The 21,033-nt window shown below is 37.8% G+C and overlaps 1 protein-coding gene across 3 annotated transcripts in view; it reads right to left on the bottom strand.

The window, feature by feature from the left end:
• Positions 1–6,226: 6,226 nt before the first annotated feature.
• parga (poly (ADP-ribose) glycohydrolase a) overlaps positions 6,227–21,033 on the bottom strand; it is a 30,255-nt gene continuing 15,448 nt past the window's right edge. For all 3 annotated transcript variants that reach the window (XM_066679135.1, XM_066679136.1, XM_066679134.1), the window contains 9 exons: positions 20,231–20,310; positions 18,919–18,979; positions 18,346–18,421; positions 14,837–14,984; positions 11,454–11,532; positions 10,746–10,854; positions 9,671–9,776; positions 8,106–8,234; positions 6,227–6,975 (listed from right to left, as the gene is read on the bottom strand). In XM_066679135.1, the coding sequence (XP_066535232.1) occupies positions 6,782–6,975; positions 8,106–8,234; positions 9,671–9,776; positions 10,746–10,854; positions 11,454–11,532; positions 14,837–14,984; positions 18,346–18,421; positions 18,919–18,979; positions 20,231–20,310 (982 nt within the window). In that variant the 3' untranslated portion in view covers positions 6,227–6,781. The remainder of the gene's footprint in view (positions 6,976–8,105; positions 8,235–9,670; positions 9,777–10,745; positions 10,855–11,453; positions 11,533–14,836; positions 14,985–18,345; positions 18,422–18,918; positions 18,980–20,230; positions 20,311–21,033) is intronic.

Genomic DNA, 21,033 nt, shown 5'->3' with positions numbered 1-21,033 from the left:
AAATACACACCTTATAAACTGTATTTAACAGATTACACTGAATTGCAGAGCTGTTGAGCTGGTTTACTAGTGATTTAACACCATGAAATACCTTTAGAATGTGTTTGATCCAGAGCTAATGATCCAACATCAGCACCCGACCTCACTCTTGCTTTTCTGGCCAAATACAGTCAGAAATGCTAGCATCTAGACTGAAGCCTTCCCAGAACAAAAGCTTAATAAAGGGAAGCAAATCCATATTACAATTTCACTTCCAAAGAAAGGCTGGGTGCGTATTTACAAGAGTGTACTTGGTCTTAACAAAAATTTGAAATTCATTCGTCATTACTGTTGAATCATACAAACCACATTTCCAGAAATGTTGCTATGTTTTTAAAAATGCAATTTAAAAAAGCATCTTGATTTGTTAATTGTCTTGAAGCTGTATGTAACTGACAAATGTACAGTATTTTGACATTTTCACTGAACAACATTTGGGATGTTTGCCATTGTGTTACATCACCTTTCCTTTTAATTGCACTGTTAAATCATTTGGGAACTGAGGATACCAATTGTTCATTCATTCATTGTCTGTAACCGCTTATCCAGTTCAGGATCTGGAGCCTAAAATCACTGGGTGCAAGGCAGGAACACATCCTGGAGGGGGTGCCAGTCCTTCAAGGGCAACACACACTCACATTGGAGAGTTTTAATTCAGGGAGGAAACCGGAGCACCTGGAGGAAACCCACTCGGACACAGGGAGAACACACCAACTCCTCACAGTCAGTCACCCAGGACGGGATTCAAACTCACAACCTACAGGTCCCTGGAGCTGTGTGACTGCAACACTACCTGCTGCATAACCGTGCCGCCCAATACCACTTCAGCTGCTGAACAGTCCATGGTTGTTGTTGTTGCCTGATTCTCCTCTTCATGATGTGCCACAGGAGACACCTGGACTGAAACCAGGCTAGCTAAGCACACACAATGACTATACAGCAAAGTAGCTGTAAGCACATCACTTTTAAGGTCTGAACATGGACTGTTCTGACTACAGCACACATGGCTCCTGTCTGTTTTACCCTCTGTGTTGAGCTTGGGTTCAGGGAACTCATTAACGCTTTAGCATAGGATTAATGCATGGCTTTCTTCTTGCGCAACAATGTATCAGGTTGCACTGTTTGATGCAATGGCTGACACAGTTAAGTGAATTTCCCAAGCACATGTGGCTATATTTATCTCTGTAACACAAGTTTATTTTGCAGTGCCATCTGAGGGCTTGAAGGTCACAATCATTCAGCATCGGTGCCCAGCCTTACCCTCCTTGGACTGGTATTTCTGCGTATTTCCTGAATCATTTCATATTAAGCATAAAATATGACAAAAGACCTTCTTTGAAATTTTGCATTGGAGAATGTTGTTTGATCTATCTGATATTTCTCTTATGAAATAAATATTTATCTGTTTTCGCTTGTAAGGGCAGAACATTTTGTGAATGCTATTTTATGCATTTTATTCACCTGCTTATAGGGTATTTCATCAAAACAAAGTGACACATTTTCTATGAAAATTTTTCTGTGATTTTGCCTTTCATCACATTGAGTGTTACAGGAATTCCCAATTGGTTTAAATTTACAAAACAAAGCCAAGTTTATCAGTGAAAACAATGGATATTTTTACTTTGTAATTTTGTCAGTAAAAGAAAAGGTCACAGATTATTTTATTTAACTGCATTGTACGTGTCCCAGCCTTTTTGCAAAAGTCTTGCAGAGTGGTCTGAGCATTTCTCTTTCGGACTAAATTAGTTAAGGTGAGTTTGTTAGGAATCAGGGAATGACATCACAAAATATCCAGAAATCATACGATCAAAAACAGCAAACACTCTCTCTCCAGAACTTTTAAATGATGGTAAAACCATGGTAATTGTGGAAGAAATATTCATAAATACATTTCAAAAAGTACCAGACAGTTTATTCATAACTAATTCTTTACCTTGGTAAGTGTTTCTAGAGGATCATTTCACATCACATCAAATCACTCAGGACAGCTTTCATTTTATCAATCTGTGCAAAGTGCAATCTATATTTCTACATATACACACACTACACAATGTGCTGCAAGGACAAGGGCGGTTTACAATTTTAGTCATAGTCTTTTTCCTCTGCCGTTTTCCCTGCTTTTGCACACATGATTCAGCCTATCCTCAGTGCATTAGAACACAGAGCAAGGCTACTCCAATTCCAGGTTTGGGAACCACTGACATACTGTAGCTTTTCTTGCAAAAAAAAAAAACAGGGTTTTCAATCAATAGCTCAATGCAAGCAGGATTTGAAGTTCCTTCTTTAAAAGAAAGGGGGAAAACAGTCAGGCAAGGTCAAGCAATTATGAGTGCAAATGCCATTTTGGTGCTATGACTGCAGCTCCTGACATAGATGGAGTTAGGAGCCTCCCATTTCTGGCATCTTATTAAAAGCATTTGTTTTAAAATGGCCCGCTGGCACTGCCTTAACACGCAACTTTGTGAAATGACCACCTTTTGGCATAATCACTTTAAAGCAGTTAAACCAAACAGAGAAGTTATTTTTCCCCTCTACCAGGTTTTTTTGTTGTTGCAAAAGAGGTACAACTTTCTTAATGTATTTCTCTGACATTTAAATTCCAATTACAGTTTGACCCTCTGCTGGCATCACGACTCAGCATTCTCAAAAATGGAAATGCAACTATTTCAAAACCTTTGGAGGAGAAAAAAGGGAAAAAAAGGCTAGCTGCAAGCAAACATGCTTCTTTGAGCAGAGATTGAGAGCATAATTATTAAATAGTCCACTGCTACTCACATCCAATTACAAACAAGGTGAAGGTCATGATGATGAGAGGAGATAACTAATCTACTTAAGAAGGTCAAAAAAGCAACGGTTATGAGTAACAGGCCACAGTTTAAGTGTCTGACTCATTGGAAATGTACAGAGCACATGGTAATGCATCTGCCCCTGCCTACCCACCTACTCCCAGCAGTGATAAATGAGCCATGTCAAACAGTCATTGGTGATTCCCTTATGAAACACACAAGCTCAAGAACACAAGGTAAACCTTACAATTACCAGCATGAGCCAAGGCAAAGGCTATGTATAATTTTTCACCATGATTACACTGATATGTAATAACTGACCATAAATAATTAACTGAATATTCCAGAGAGGGCAAACAATGTTCCAACTAAACGCTATTAGTCTCCTTACTGATTACCTAGCTATGCTGTAAATAAGCCTATACTGCCTTGTTTGACAGGGCTGCATGCATCAGATGTGGATGATACACAGGTCCATGTATCTAAATCTTCAAGCTCAGTTAATCCTGGTTGAGCTGCTAATAAACACACAGCGCATTTGCAATGTATAGGTGGCTTAAACAAATATATAAAAAAAAAAAAACACATTTCCAGAAAATGTTGGGATGCTGTGCGAAATGTTAATAAAAACCGGACGCAATGATGTGCAAATCTTTTAAACCCCCCATTTAACTAAAAATAGCATCAAGACAGCATTTTGATGCTGAAACTGAGAAATGTTATTGTTTATTGAAATAGAAAATGCCCAATTTGCATTTGATGCCAGCAACGCTTCAAAAATATTTGGGACACAGCAAAAAAAACATGGGTAAAGTTGTGTAAAAAGAAACAAAAATGCAAAATAAGATAATTGAAGACAACACTATGACATTATTGGGTTAAAAAAAAAAATAGTATTTCAAAGAGAGGTTTGTGTTTTCAGAAGTAAAGATGTGGAGAGGTGTTTTGTGAAAATCTGTGTGGGCAAATAGTGAAGGTTTTCTAGAACCTGAGGATTTCTTCATCTATAATACCAGTAAAAGATGAAAAGAGTCTGAAGAAACCATTATATGCAATGGACAAAGCCAAAAAACAATAATGTCTGGCTGTGGTATTTGGTCCTAAGTGGGAGTGAACAATAAACAGACATGGATCTGTAGTGGATATCACTGCATGGGCTCAAACCATTGTGCAGTTTGTTGCTGCATCTAGAATCACCAGCGCTTTTGTGGGCCTGAGCTCATTTAAGACGGACTGAAGGGAAGAATCAAAATTTCAAATTCTATTTGGAAATCATGGATGCTGCATCCTCTGGGCTCAAGAGGAGAGGGGCCATCCGGCTTGTTGTTAAGTGCACAGTTAAAAAGGCAGCGTCTGTGACCGTAGGGGGTGAGTGGGGCATTTGCATTTACATGTGCAGTGAATGGGGTAAACATGCAGAGTCCCAACTCTTATGAATGTAGTGGTGCAATTCAAAATGGGCAAAATTTTTTATTAATTCATATAGGGTTTAATGCAACACTAGGTGGTGTATTTACTGTAATTGTACAGCTTAAATCTATTTCTTCTTCCCCTTTATTTCAGGACAGTGCTGTAAAAGTGAATTATAGTCTGCAGCCATAGGGGGAGCCCAGCAGGATAAAATGCCAAGCCTTACCTACGGTTGCTTTAAATGATTTGCATGTCACTCTAGGTGGACCATATACAGTCTCTGAAGTGGGCAGAAAGTGCAGAAGGAGGCTGAGGGAAAAGTGCTAGGTGGGTGAGGAACACTTTTCACATTTACACTCGCGAAAGGGATATTTACAAACAAAATGATAACATTTGCAAGTTTATATTTTCCACCTGGTGTTTTTGCGCCCTCTATTTTAACATTGACGTGAAGGCACACTTCCCTTTGTGTCCATCGTTATGACTTAAACATCATTCGCTGAGGTGATCAGCAAAGCTGGGCTCAACATTACAGTGCTACTGCATAATCAGACAGAAATGTGTTGAAATTTGTTGAGATAGTTGTCAAAATCTCATTTCTGTGACTCACAAGCAATTAATGTTTTATTATTTTGCTGAACTAAACATCAGTTCATCTGTAGTTCATCCCTATAACCCACACCAGCACACTGGGCCCATTGTTACTGCCTTTCTGAGGAGTTCACCACAGATTTTCTGTTTTACTTTACATAAAAACAGGTGAGAACTCTGGGTTATTAAAACCAAAACACCAGACAGCGAGAGCTTATATTCCAATTTTAACAAAGCTGTGGACATTCATTAAATACAGCAGCGTTTTATAATGTTAATTTATAATGCTCACAGGTTTTCTCATGTAAGTGGGTGGCTCAAAGTCAGTTCAGTTCAGTTCAGATTAGTCCTCAGTTTTGTAGTTTGTTATGAACAGACCATAACAGGATTCATGTTCCATGAACACACACATCTTGATCTGCCTGACGTTTATATCACTACAAGTTACACAGAGCTTTCCCCTAATTTCAGTATGTTTTTAAGAGAGACACTATTGAAACGACACATACAAGACAAACCTGTCTGATCATGACAGGGACAGGCTACATTATTTTTAATCTGCTAATTATTTTTAAACTTTAATACAAGCAAATATCTTGAAATTATATTAACCCAAATAATATATACTTGATAAAAGAAACAGGGTTTCACAGGGAACCAGTAATTTATGGAAAAATACTTACATTTCTGTATAAAAGTCTGATAGCTGAAACAGTGATGGATATAATGGAGGTCCAATCACCTCGTTTGAAATACTGAGAAAACAACTTGCCTTCTGCTGTTGTGGCTTTAATAATCCAGAGATTTCATGTGATGTGAAGTTAAAGTTAAGCAGGCACCTGTGCAAACAAACTGGTCAGAAGTCAGAATTGTCCAGTTAAACCCTGTCATCAATAACTCCATTACTTCTCCTAGACCTGTAATCTGAATTGTTAAGATTTGAGTTTATGGGTCTGAAGATTCCTGAGTTTCTGAGGTCACAAGTTCATCAAACGCTATAAAATTTAAATATTCAAAATTCATATTTTTTGACATTACATAGATATTTTACACATTCTGAAAGGTAGAGAGAGAGAGAGAGAGAGAGAGAGAGAGAGAGAGAAGAGAGAGAGAGAGAGAGAGAAATATATATAATAATCTTATATTAACTGGAAAATTTTCTGGTTTTAACTTTTTAATTAATTAAAATGAGGCATAACAAAACAAATCCCTAGTCAAAAAAGTTTAACAAAAACAATCAATAACGGAAAAAAAACAGAAAAAGACATTTACACTGTACAAACCTTATATAATAAACTGTTAAAAAAATAAATACATGCCGAGATGATGAATTTGTCCAGATTTCAGTATGAAAACTGTACCTTGAGATCAGAGATATAATTTCTTTCACAGAGAAAATTCTACTTCTGCTGAACAGCGTATTTATTTAAATGTGGAAAGTTGAAATATTTGATATTACAGGTTTGGTTTTTTTGTTTGTTTCTTTTTTTTTATCTCAGTATGGCAAAAAAAGACATCATGACTGTGATAGTTCAATACATTTTCATAAATCAGGTGTGCTAAGTAAAATCAGTGTCCATTTAAAGAGCTTTCATGCATATAGTTACACAGTTCTACATATTGTACTGAGCCTTTATAAGTGCCTTGCTAACAGTCAGAATGTCAATCTTGATCAGCCAATCTTAAACTAAACATTTCAATACCATGCAGTTACTTTCATCACAAGTGTCTGTGGTAAAAGGGGAAATGCAAATAACCAGCAACCAAGATTACTATTGCTATATCCTCAAGCCAAATAGATCGTTTATTGTGACTTGAGACATATACTCACCACCTGAAAAAAGGCAAACAGTACTTCCATAGATCACACCTCGAAAAAAAATTCACCTAAAATAGAAGACAGCACTGAGGAGTTGGAAAAGTCAAGAGGTATGAGAGCCTGTGGCAGGCCAGCATTAATGGCTGTCTGAGGGACAAGAGGAGACTGCAGTGGACAGGTGGCTGCTGCTGGGGCCAGTGCTGGGCTCCGGAGCAGGACCTGAGCTGATCTGCTCATAGATGAAGCCATAAAGACTGACACCAGGCCTCTGAGTGTGACTGTTCTTACACACCACATTAAAATACTGCTTCAGGAGACCATACAAAGAGCCTAGATGTGGGGAGTAGAGAAAAGAGAAAAATAACAGTGAAACTGTCATCAAACACACAAGGAATCACTGAAAAATTACAGAGTACAGGATCCTTTAAATTACCAAGTCTCTGCTGTTGGAAAACATGCATTCATTTCCAAAATAATAAATGTAAAAGGAAAGGGAAAAACCATGAATATTCAGAGGCACCCTGCCCTGTACGTTTATTTTTTCCTGGTTCTACCAATCCGTTAAAGAACAAGTCCTTTCATGACTGTGTTAAAGCAGGGAACCAGTGAAATGTGCAGGGCAGCGTGCCTTGAGAAACTGTGGTTTAAACGTCAGCCTTTTAAAATAATTTATTAAAATAAAACACACAAACAAAAAATACAGAACGTGGAATTAACCTGTGGATCCAACACCAAAAGAGCTGTTTTACACTTTTATACATGTATGAAAGACTTCAATAACTGTAACAGTGAAGAAAAAGCAGAACTTGCTAATGTTGATTTGGCAAAGACAAACTAACACACTGAATAATAATTGTTCTATAAATGGTTTCCATTAGAAAGCAGCGATGGAGGGTCACATAGCCTTCTTCAATATCAGGCTATTTAGGCATTTCTCTGCCATGCCAAAGCTACTTTTTTTCTGGAGTCAAATTTATGGGTTTAGTTTTTAAACTACTTCCATTTCACAGCAAAAACAATACATGAAAGATGCATTAACAATAAGCAGAAAAAAACAACTGCAATATAATATTAATTTACTGAATATGTGAAAAATTTATGTCTCTGGAAGACAGAAGCAATTTAACCTAGATCCATACTTATTTGTGCGAGAATGGTAATGAGAGCCAATTTTCTTTAAACCACATTTAACTCTATACATCACTGCTTCTACAATGATATTCAAGTTCTGTTTTGCTTCACAGATACTGCTTAAGATAAGGAAGAGCATGACCTGCCAAAAACTGACTCAGAAGACCTAGTAAACACTCTGGATGCAAGTATGAGTAAAAGACACTGGAAGCTTACAAGTTTTGTCAAAGAAACTAAGCTCAACTCGGTTTAACCATAGTGGTAACTGGAGACTGCAAGGTACCTAGTCTGTCCAAAATTGTCCAGCGTGAGGATGGGAGAGTCCTTACCCACAGTGATGTGTCCATCGGTGAGAAAAGTGTGCAGATCATGGACATCTCTCATTAGCTCAGCATCACCAAACGTAAAATAGGCCACGTCTCTGCCCGCTTCTGCCGCTGCCATTAACTGCAGCAGAGCTGTAAATAAAACACCACATGGCATCAGTCTGAATAAAGGCTCAGAAATCATGCTGTGCTGATGCACAAGAGTAACACTCATATTTAACTGCTTCATCTAATAACATTCTTTATTTAGAAGAATGTTCATTCCTTTATGGATCCTCCACCCATGCGTATTATTAAATACATATATTACTTAAAAGATAATGAGACACTAGGTTTTTTGTTGTCCACTGCTCTGAGCGTTTTAAAATATGACTGACGGCTCCAATTTTTTCTTAAAGGTAAATAATCCATTGCCAACATTCCTTATTAAGGGCTTCAATCTTAGTCACACAACATCAAACAGTCCAAAGACTCTTTAAATATTTTAGGAGGCTGGATACAGCTCATTGATTAATGAATAATGCTCTAATGAGAAATGCTACTTACAATAAGGAATCTGTAAACTCACCTCCCAAAAAAAAAACAGAGAAGTAAAGCTCTGGGTATAAAGGGCTAAGATGTATTATCATTTCCTCATATATATATATATATATATATATATATATATATATATATATATATATATATATATATATATATATATATATGGTTATATTTTATTTTTTTGGGGGACAAATTTTCTGGTAAAAGAGTAAGAAGCCTGGGTGCAATTGCAGTGCTGTGCTAATTTCCAAAATCATTGAAGTATTTCCTTCAATACACTTTCTGGATGACTAAATTGTCTGAAGATGAAAAAATTATCAGCCACAAATACGAGTTTCATGTACAAGGCTAAACAATCAGTCAGAAATTCAAATGGAGACATACAAAGTTATGTCATCTTTAAGGCTTCCTTGTTCTACTGTTGAAATGTGTTAACTGATCAATAAAAGGAATGCAATAAAACAGAGTAGCAAGTCTATGTAATACACAGAATCTCTGCCTATGGGAACATAACCCAGCAAATACCTGAACATCAATACATTACGGCAATAAGGTCTGGAAGGAGCATTTCAGTCACTCACTCTCTATATACAAGTGCCTCTCTGAAATTCTGAATACAGAGTCATTAACTATATAATACAGGTCATTAGCAATAGTGGGGGAAGTATTGATTAGAAACGCAGATTCTAATGTGTTTATACTTCACCAGTTTGCATTTGCCAATGAAAACATGACTAACAGGGCATTTGTTATAACATATTGACATACTGGGATAAGACAACGAGAATAAAAAGACTCTAATAAGTACTTAAGACAGCTTTATGAGCTAAGAGGCAACACTAAAAGTGCTCTTATGGGCTTTCAGTTATACTTGCATCATTCCTTATTCACTGGTGAAATTATTTAACATAAAAAAGCAGGTGGATTTCTTATTTATTACACATTAACTGCTGAAATTAGTATAAAACCAGCAGATGTTTCATTTTCAATTATCCATCATGCTACAAGCTCATCAGCTGCTCTACCTTTGAGTCGTGTGTCGCCCCCAAATGCACCACATCCCCAGTTTCCGGTGGCAACTGCTGAGAGGTTCTGGGTGTTGACACCATGCCGCACAAACCCACAATATGCCTGGGAAAAAAAAAAGAAATAAAAAAATCAATGACACAGTGCAAGAATAAGCAACAGCTCCCCTGTGGGAGAGTAACCATGCATACAATACGAAGGGCACACAGACAATTCTGGGTGATAAACACCCATAAGAAGACACTGAATCATTGGAAGAGGATCAGAATGAAAAGGGAATTGAAAAAAATTATAAATAAATAAACAAATAAAATAAATAAATAAAAGGATTCATGTTTGTTCTGACAGTATTTCATGTTGGAAAACATATTGTACATGTATACTCTATAGATGACAAATAAATTTTACATTTGTACATTTGTCAGAAACATAAACTCAGAGCAATGTACAATTAAATCTTTATTTCAGGGGTAGACTAAGAACTGATTTACCATGTGAAGACCAGCAGGGTTACCCATTTTGTCATTCCAATCACCATATAAGTGTCCACAAAACCAAATATTAAAGAACAGGGAATTTAAAAATGGTAACTTTAACTTTAATCTTATCTGACAAACCAATATTTGCACTCAACTGTAACAATGGTTTGTTTCACAACTGCAATAAAATTATATGGTTTCTTTGCATTTTGGCATTGTTTTCTTTTGCATTCTCACTTTGCATCAAACAAACAAATGACCATTAAACCCCAACGGACACCACAATATATATGTTCACAACCTTTAAGAAAAGTAATCAAATGGGGGTTTCTCTGTGTTTGAAAAACAAACAAATAATGGATTAAATATATAAACAAAAAAAAAAAAAACATTGCTCAAGAGAATACTGCACCCCTGCTGTAAGATGTGCGAACACGTCTAGTCACACAGAGCATTACTACTGCACAATATACAACTTACCGTAAACAATGGACATTAAGAATACCTGTGACATTTCTTGCAGAACATGCTCAAGGTCTGTAAGGAAGTTAGAATAATCAAAATAAACAGCTGCGTAACTGGGAACTCTACTGACCTTGTTGAGTTCCCTAGTGATTTTTTCAGGGTGGAACTGCTCCATGAAGTGTCTGTACTTCAGGGCATCCAGGGCCACAATCTCTGTACACCTCCTCTGCCACTCGTCTCTGACAACAGGTGAACAGGTGAAGTTGATATTAAGAACAAATGCAGTAGAACAGTCATGTGCATATAGCTTGTGATGATAAACCACTAGAATATCAGAATAAATTTAGCAGAAATTGTGCATTTCGTTGAAAATCTCAAAGCTAAACATGATAACGGATGACTTTTGTGTAAATATACACAGTCAATAGTATTTCCTGACATGGGGAAGAAAACAAACAAACAACCAATGTAGTCAAGGCTCATTTTAGCTGGAAATGGAAATAAACAATGGCAGATCTCTGATTCTGCACAGTACTGTATTAGTGCAATAGAGGGTAACACTATTGCTGTAAGGATTCTCTAAAAGAATGCAAGAATTTCCTTATTGTTATTTTAAATTATGTTGTGTTTAATAAACACTGGTGACAATTCAAATAATTAGGCACTTGATAATTTCAAATTTATCTATTTATCATATTATATATGTATATATTTCACATTTATCATATTATACATGTATATAATATTCTCGTAGTGCATATCCCTTTATAGTGCAAAATTAGAGAAAACATGGGAAGGTTCAAACCTACAGAGGCATTTCCCTTTTTCCCCAGTTTACCTTGGTGTCTCATCTATGTGTTTATCCTTCCATTTGTAGCTCTCTGCATAACCAGAGTATTTACTGTACTGCTCTGTGCCTGCAAATAAAAAAAGCAAAATTAATCAGAGAAATAATGAAAAATATTTCTCTTGAAGATTATTTTCATGCTGCTAAAGTCCACCAGCATGAAATGGATTAACTTGTACATCCAAATCATTTATATCTAAACAAAGCAAACAGCATGGGATATGGCTAAAAACCTTTAGTCTCTATACCTACAATGCACTTAAGATTAAAGTAACGGAATGGCAGTGGGATACTAGACTACCTGCCCAACTTTTCTGGTGTATCAGTACAACTTGATTGATTTGATTTTTTTTAAAGTAGAAGTAGAACTGCTTGAAGGAGATACATAAACAGATTACACAAATGTTAGAAGGCTGTGGAGTTGGCTACACTTTTGAATTCCCTTTTGTTTTGTTATCTGTGAAATCTTGAGTGGGACTGCAGGAGCAGATGTTCCTAGGTAAGGGTAAATCGCTTTGTGTGCTCTAGTCTCTGAGGAGCTCCAGGCTAGACAGCGCAAGTGCATGTCTTTCATTACCACTCATTAGTGTCTGCAGCTGCTTATCAAACCCAAATAAAGTCTAGTTAGTAGACAACTAAATCAGTGTAACCCCACCATCTGCAGATCTCAGATCCCACTAGTTCAAGGAAAAAGCAAACAGCCGATGTTATTTAAATGGCTTTAAATCATCAAAGTTCGAACTTTGTATTTTTCAGCTGGACCCTGTGACAGTTGCATACGAGAATGAAAATAAATAAATAACTAAATAAATGATCTGAAGAGGCACAGCTCCAGACAGTGATGGGAATGGCTGCTCAAGCCACGATTCCCTACAGCAATGTCAACCTTCTGGACCCAACAGCCGAATCAGCATTCTTCACCTTTATTCAATTTGTGGCCATAACCGGCCCCAGTGGCACACAGACAAAGTGCAATCACAAGATTAAAATGCAGCTGCATCCCCAATGCACAAGCTTTTCTGCCAGCTCCACTGACGCATTTTGAGTGCATTAAGGACCCTGTGTCATGACGAGCATGGTTTGTGGAATGTGATTTGTTGTAAAATCGTACTGGGGTCAGTAGTGAACGGAGACCACAATGAATATTACGCTTGTCCTAATGGCTGTGATGAAATGGCTGGTTCCATTAGTGGGGCAGAGCTAGTCATCATTCTTTTTCTGCCCAATAGCAATACAGCTAAGTATCAAGATGGGGAGGGAAGGTGAAGTAGGATGTAATGAGATGGAGATGGGGGGGAAGAGAGAGAGAGAAATGGAGAAATGGGGGAAGGGGATGATGATGGGGGTGGGGTTGAGCTCAGCAAAACACAATAAAACTTCAACGTACAATGTCAAATACAGGAATCGTATTTACAAATGCATATTAATGGGGTTAGCACAACACTACTGAATGACATGGCAAAAACAAGGGCCTAGCAGCCAGACTTTCAGACAGCTGAAGCTTAGTAAGTGGGAGAGTGCATGGGTGGATGAGGAATAGCTGGTTCTTCAGGTGTAGGAATGGGGAAAGCTCCTTATTCTAGAGCCTCTTCACAAGCCTGCACACACTGGAACATGGAAGAGTGCAGTCAACCATGCAACTTCACCCACTTCATATTTTCTAGCATAGATATCATTTATCTTCTGCCCTTGGCATGATTTAAAAGCTTGCCCAAGTAACAGGATTAATCAACTGGACAACTCTGAAACTGAAGGGTCCACTCCATCATCATTGTTGGTGATATAAATTTAAGGCTGACTGTCTCATGATGATCATGAAGACTATTCTAGGTGGGTTTCATTTTGGAATGTCTCACCTTTCTTTAATGATAATTGTTGGGAAATTATTCTTAAGCCCCAACAATTTAAATAATATATATATATATATATATATATATATATATATATATATATATATATATATATATATATATATATATATAATTTGGAAATCAAATAAATTGCCTTATTATTTGGAATAAATATATATATATATATATATATATATATATTAAGGCAATTTATTTGATTTCCAAATTCACAGACTGAACACACTCAGGTCATAAAGTGTAGAAATAACGGGAAGATTTCAAAATAGCAATTTTGTTTGCTAAACAACAAGTAATGTATTTCAGTAGCAAATTAAAAATGGGTAATAAAAGGTAAAGCAACCCCAAAAAAAAGAAATGGGAGGGAAATAAAAATAAATAAATAAATAAAAGAAAAATCTCAGTTATTTCACCACCACGTTTATTTAACTTTCCATCCCTTTGTGCAAAGAACATTTTTATTTTTTAACCTATCCTCCTCTGACTCTGACCGCCTGACAAACTAAGCACTCCTCTGTATGGTGGAAACATGCAAGATTCCAATTGTGGCAGACCTATCTAACCATGACAAGATGTTCCTTAGGAAATAATTGTCTGGTTGTGAAAAGAAAAGCTGCAGGGTAGTTCTCTTTCCCCCTTTCATAGCTCTGTAAAATCAGTTGCAGGAGGGGGATCCTACAGGCCCCTGGCTGGGGTACGGGGGCTGAAGTAAAAGATTGATGTGATTGGGATCAGAATGATGCAGGACACTAACACACAACCTGGGCTTCTCTTCAGAGCTGCCTCTCAGTCAGCGAGCAATCACTACAGGGACACAGCTGAGGATGAGGAAGTGATAGAGGAGGGAGGCTGATTTTAGTGTGTTGACTCAACACAGTGAGTTGGAGGGTGAAAAATAAGGCAATTCCTCTGGGAAGAAATGAGGAATAACAGGTCAGCCTAGAGTGAATCAATGTAATGGATTTACGTTCAAATTGGATGGGGAGGGGTACGGAGGAAAAATGAATGGGCCCAATGAATACACAGGTCCCAGTGAGGAATGGTGAATGGGGGATGATAATAAAAAAAAAATACCAGGTGAACTTGATATGAGTTTAAAAAAAATTCAGGTCAATTCATTCGAATGGGATAAAAATATATAAAAATCAAAATAATTTAATGATGTTTAAGACTTGCTTGACTAAAAACAATTCATATAAAACTGTTTAAATATATGTCAAACTCAAGAAGGACTGAGGACTTCTAAATCTAAACTATTAATAATCTTATTATTCTCACATCCTAAAAAGGATAAATTAGGGAAAAAAAACCCAGATGTATAGGGGGTGAATTTATACTAATGGAGAATTTAATACTTATTAAACTAATGGAGAAATAACAAAAGACAGAAGGAAAGGAGGGGCAGACTGTACATGCCCCAATTGTGCATGTGTGTGTTTGTGTCTGAGAGTAAAAATGCAGAAAGAGAGAGAAAGAGAGAAGAGATTAGAATTAGAGTCTGCGAACCTGTGATGATGAGGCACTCATTGTGATCCAATGCTTCAGTAAAGAGGCGTGAGACAATGAGTTCTGGGTTGATTAGAAAGCGGATCTCCTCCTGGACAAGCCCGAGTCCTGTTACTCCTCCTCCTACCATCCTGTTAGCAAAGTCCACCTGCAGCGAGCGCACACACACAGACACTAACACCTAGACTTTATAATGTCTAATTTGGCCCTGAATAGCAGCTGTGTTAATGATCATTTGCCACTAGTCCCTGAGGCCAGTCGATACAAGCAAATGAGAAAGTATCTTATTAAAACAGTTATGACTGACTGTTTAATTTGCATTTCACTAAATTAAGATTCGCAAAGCTATGATTTTTTTGATATTTTATATTTCGGATGACCAAAACACAGTGATCCCAGTGTAGTGTGATCCTACTGATTGTACTTTGACTGCATTATGGTGCTTTTCCACTGCTTAGCACGCCTAACGCTTGTTGCTTTCCCACTGGCAAGGCTCCCCCATGAATTGGAGCTGGTGGTGTCGCAAAACCGTGTCTCTAACAGGAATCGCTGCCTTTGAAAGGCAGAACAATGGAAGCTGTAAAGTTATGCGCTGTTTTGTCATCGTGTATTCACGTTTTCATTTTTTGAACAGGGCGTCGTTCTCACAAATCAGTTTTACTTGTTGCACGTCTGGCTTACACAGGAAATTTTCATCGGCCATCGGCCCAAGGTGCATATAAACCTCTTCAAAACACCTCGAGGTAAAGTTACGAGCTGTCGTTGTGAGTCCGATAAAAATAAATGAGAAATCTGCTGTAACTTAAGAGATTTATCAAGCGGTGCTTTATACTGGATTTAAATGAGCTATGCATTTTGTGGTGATAGAAATGTCTCTCTGGCCAATCAGTGCTCTGCAGGGTTTGCACGTCATCATTTAGTATTTACTCTGCATGGTTGGACCCGGAGTGAGCTGGGACTGAAAAAAAACTTAAACGGTTCCAGGGATCAAGTACCAGATTTAACCAGTGGAAAGGCATAAGAGCTGTGCAGAGTCAAGTAGAGTAGAGTCATATAGGTTCCATGCAGTGGAAAAGTGCAATTTTATTGTTCAGAAAATATTTAATGATTAAGAAAGTATCACGTTCTATAACATTTTTTGCAATTTATCTATGGGCAATGTCAAGCTTTATTCAGCAACTAATTGAATGCATTTTATTCCAGGCCTAGTTAAAGCTATAATCCCAGTGGAAGTTCTGAGCAATGGTAAAGTACATCCAGCTGCAGTTCTGAGTAAGCAAAGTAAACAGCCACACAGAGCTGATGTGAAGCTGTTATGCAGACTGTCAGGCCAGGCTCAATGGCCCACAGCTTCTTCAGTGAGAGGGGGGAGTGGGGATGTCAGGCTGCCAGCTGTTCTCGCTGATCAGGTCACTCAACTTGGGTTTGGGCCGTGAATCCTCTCCTCAGCGCCACTGACAGCCTGTCAACAGGCCCCACCCTGCCGGAAACATCCGTCAATCCGGCCAGCGGGACCCCAGACCCGTGGGACCTCCCAGGGTTGCTCATGTGTGTACGCATCAGCTGTCAGCGTGCGCCCAAAAGGAGGTGAGGTGAAAGTGAGAGAGGCAGGCAGACTACCCCCAGTATATACTCTCGTTGATTGGGCTCAGGCTGTGCCAGGAGGGCCATGGTCAAGCCATGGGGTCCACCCTGTCTCAATCAGCCAGGAAAACACTTCAGCTGATTTGATGCTTTATTTCATCAGTAAGCACAGCACTTACACACAGCTGCCCAAGCAAATCCAAGTTCGACAGAAAGTTCAGGCAATGTTTCGCACTTAGGGACTGATGTATGTATTTGTTCTGATGCAGCACACAAAATGTCACTTGATTCAGCCACAATTTGAGCTGATAATGGGCCTAATAATGTGGAATTTACAAATGTCAAGATAAACGCAGAAAAACGTATATTGAGAGACGCAACAGTTTTCAGCTTTGGACTCAAGTATGTGCTCACAATGCATTTTAAGCATAACTGCACTAGGCTTTTAAGTATAAAACAGGAATAGACTTGAGACTTCAGTGATCAATGACAGTGTGTTCATGTTATGTCTATGTGATGTAGTCTTGAAAGATAAACAAGTGCTCTTCTGTTAAATAGTCTTTGAGGATGTCTTGGCCTGTTCCATCCTTTTTTATCCATAATTAAGCCGCTAAGACTTAAACCACTGCGTCTAAGTGATCAAAAAATACGAATAAATTAACTGAAGCACTTTTAATGCACAGCAGTTCAGGGTGTTTGTTTTAAAATGAAATAGAAAGTGTAACAAATCGAAAAAGAGAGCAGCAGTTATGTGTGAGAAGGGTAAAGTAGAGCAAGTACAGGAGATAATATTGTAAGTTATACGTTATTATAAGTTGAAACGTGAGAAAAGATTTATATATTATTATATTATGATAATGTGCAATTTGTCGTCATTGTACAACGTATAACGCGTCTTCCACATTTAACCCATCTGTAGCAGTGAACACACACACATGCACTAGGGGCTGTGAACACATCCAGAGCGGGGAGCAGCCATTCCCCGTGCCCATGGAGCAGTTGTGAGTTCAGTGCCTTGCTCAAGGGCACTTCAGCCGTGGATGTTACTGCCGCTCTTCTGGATTGAACCGGCAACCTACCGGTACCAAGCCTGGTCCTCTAAGCATTAGGCCATGCCAGTCAATGTGGCGAATAGACAGAAACCCCACTGCATAAAATAGCTGAGGCTGGATATGGTATTGTATTCATACAGTATACAACTAGATTATTTTACAAAGATGTTTTCTAGTATGCTACAGCCATGATGTTTAAAATTTTATTGAGAGAGCAAATGTTAAGAGACTCTAAAATGGATTTTCAGAAATAACTGGACAGAATAATAAATTGTTGTGACTAAAGAGGCCAAGGAAAGTGGAGTATAAAGACCTTATATAAACCATATGTTGTATGTGGTACAGAGGACTGGATGTGTGTTAGTTTGGTAGATCAAAATGGGACCAAGGGCACTGTTGATGCATTAACAGAGCCAGTGGGGCTGGATATGAGCTTGGTCCCTGGAGAGGCCAGAAAGGATCTACCGTGTCAGGGCATGGGTCAATCCCGGAACTAGCAGTTACAGAACCAGTAAGGATTAGTGAACACACTTCTATACTGTCACTCCTTTCTATAAAAACTCATGCATCCCTATGGCATTAAAATCACTACAGGGGGAACAAGTCGTCCGAAATACGCTGCAATGGATGAATCCTGTGAAGTACTTATGAGCTGTTGGGCAATGAAGAATATTAGAATATTATAAATTAAAATAGAAGCCGGGTTGCTTGTGTCTGATTTAAGCATTAAACTGCCACAATAGCCTAAGTATAAGAGGACCTCAGTTAACAGGAGATTTATTCATTCTTTATCTGTAACTGCTTATCCAGTTCAGTGCTTCAAAAATATTATTACATATTTAGCATTATTCTTACTGTGTGACTCTCACTCACCTGAAGCATGCCATTACCCTGATCCTCAATGGTCCCCTCATAGGTGATATAAAGCCGTGTCAGCTGGGTAGCTGAGCTATTTAAAAAAGATACATTACAATTAATAACACCTATGTAAACAGACTGTAAATTCATACACACACACACACATATATATATATGAGAGAGAGAGAGAGAGAGAGAGACTGACTACCTAAACAGTAGCACTAGCCAGATTTCCAGGATTAACCAGCTCCAAGCACAACGATTTTAGTGAGTTTTTTAATAAGCTAAAAAATGACAGACTGTTCGAACTGATGCAAGTCTTAAGAGTAAGTTTTAACTTCTGCTCTTTTACTCAGCTTCCAGGCTGCACTGACCATGGAAGCAATTGGCCTAAGTGTCTACACAGTGCCATGCTTCATCTATCAAGCGAGGAGCTGATAGAAAGAATTATCTTTCAAGTGCACAAAATATTACAAGGATTCTTAAAAACTCTCATAGATAACTCTACTGCTTCATAGTTTTAAAAAAACAAAACTGTGTTTGTATTAAAATATAAAATGTTTCAACTAAGACAGCAAATATAAATACCTTTCCCATTTAGGAAAACTGTTCAGGCTTTGTCTTGTAAATGTCACAAGGCCAGTGGGTTCTGAGGGAGAATCATTAAAAGAAGAGCACACCAGATATTTCAATGAATTCATCATTTAATGTGAGGAATTACTGGATGAAACACAAATTACATACAACCACAATTCCAAAACATTGTGCAAAATGTATACATAAAAACAAAATGGAATGACGTGCAAATAATTTACCCTGTATTTATTTTATAATAGTACCAAGACAACATTGTAAAATGTTGAAGTTGAGGAGGCTTAGTTTTTTTTTTTTTTTTTTTAATATTTGCCCATTCTGAATCTGATGCCAGCAACAAATTACAAAAAAGTTGGGACGGGGGCATGTTTACCACTGTGTTGCAACACTTTTTATTGAAACAGTACTCAGTAAGCCTTTGGGAACTGTGGAGTCCAGTCACTGTAGTTTTGAAAGTTTTCCCATCCTTGCTTGTTACAGGATTTCAGCTGCTCAACAGCTCTGGGTTTCCATTATAGTGTTTTTCGTTTCATAATGCATTAGTTGTTTTCAGTGAGTGACAGGTCTGGACTAGTTTAGCTCCCAGACTCTCTTACTAAGGAGCCATACTGTTGTAATCCAGGCAGAATATGAATTTGCCTTGACTTGAAATAAACAAGGCCTTTCCTGGAAAAGACGTTGTCTGGATGGCTGAATGTTGCTCCAAACCTGTATATATCATGCCATGAGCATTAATGTCACTCAAACCGCAACTAATGGCACATCATCGATTGAGATTTCTACAGATGTTGGGGAAACTTTTAATATCATGCGCTGTACATGACAAAATTTTTCAAACTATATCAAAAGGTCTTTACTATTTAATTTGAGAAATATTATCCTTGAATAATTTCAATGTTTGTCCACGCAGTCTTTCACAGAGTGGTGAACTCATCCTCTTTATTTCTGAAAGACTCTGTAGGAGATGCTCTTTTTAAACCCGATTATGTCACTGGCCTATTTATTCTTTTTTTGCTGCATTATACAACTTTTGTTACCCATCTCAAGTTTTTTTGTAACATGTTCAAGATAGCAATTCTATTAAAAATTTTATTTTTCAATACTAAATATAAAAATGCTAAATAGTAAAAAAAGCAATAAATAAATAAAAAATCCATTGTCTTTGCTGTTTTCAATTAAATATATATTCAGTTAAATGATTTGCACATGATTTCATTCTGTATAATTTTTTATTTTGCTCAGTAACACGACTTTTCTGAATACGGGGTTGTATAAACTAAGAAATACTTTTGAGTTTCAGGCTTACCTGAAGCAGTGACCCTTCTGAAATAACAGAGAAGAGTTTTGAGTTTCTCAATCTTCCGTGGAGAGGACCCCTCAAACAATCTAAAACAATTGAGATACACAAAATGTGACATTTAGAAACTCAAAGACAACTCAATGACAGATAACAGTGAGAGTGTAATGTCTGCCTAGTGGCAGGGTGAACCAAGATCAGTTCAGATGACTATCCTAATTTAGATGTTATTCCAGCACAGAACGAAAACACAAACTTCTCTACTTCAGTGCAGTGCCTTGGCCCCACAGACACGTGAGTTAAGTGAAGCTTTTAAGCCAATCCAGCTCTGCCACTTTCCTTCACTGCTGCTTGCTCATGTTTCCCTCAGTCAGGACAATGACAGGCTCCTGGCCTGAGGGCTCAATAGTGCACTCATGTACCACTGCACAAAAGATGACAGCCAGAGGAACACATCCCTCTTCCCTTTAGAACCATTAGAGAGCTTCAGGTCTCCTTTGAATCTCCCAAATAGCCAGTGTTAGCGTTAAAGCTATGCCCCCTCTTACATGGCTTTCTCTATTTAGGACACTACAGTCTTCAAGCTAATCATGCACTTGCATTCATCGTTCCTCCCACTCAACTTACAAAGCATAGAAAGAGGAAGAAAAAAGAAGGGGTGGGCAAATGAAATGAGAAAAGGAAAGCCGATGCACTAAAAGCCCTTCAGGGAGAAAGAGAGAGCTCGTTTATTAAAGGCAATTCTTACATGGCATTTTTTTCATCCCTATTGGAACCAATTCTGAGTAAAGTACCTCAGAAGGCAATCTGTC

Source organism: Hoplias malabaricus, chromosome 8, assembly GCF_029633855.1.
Source record: "Hoplias malabaricus isolate fHopMal1 chromosome 8, fHopMal1.hap1, whole genome shotgun sequence".
NCBI classification, from domain to species: domain Eukaryota; kingdom Metazoa; phylum Chordata; class Actinopteri; order Characiformes; family Erythrinidae; genus Hoplias; species Hoplias malabaricus.
The sequence above is the reverse complement of the archived record's forward strand: the minus strand, read 5'-3'. Positions and strand labels throughout refer to the sequence as shown.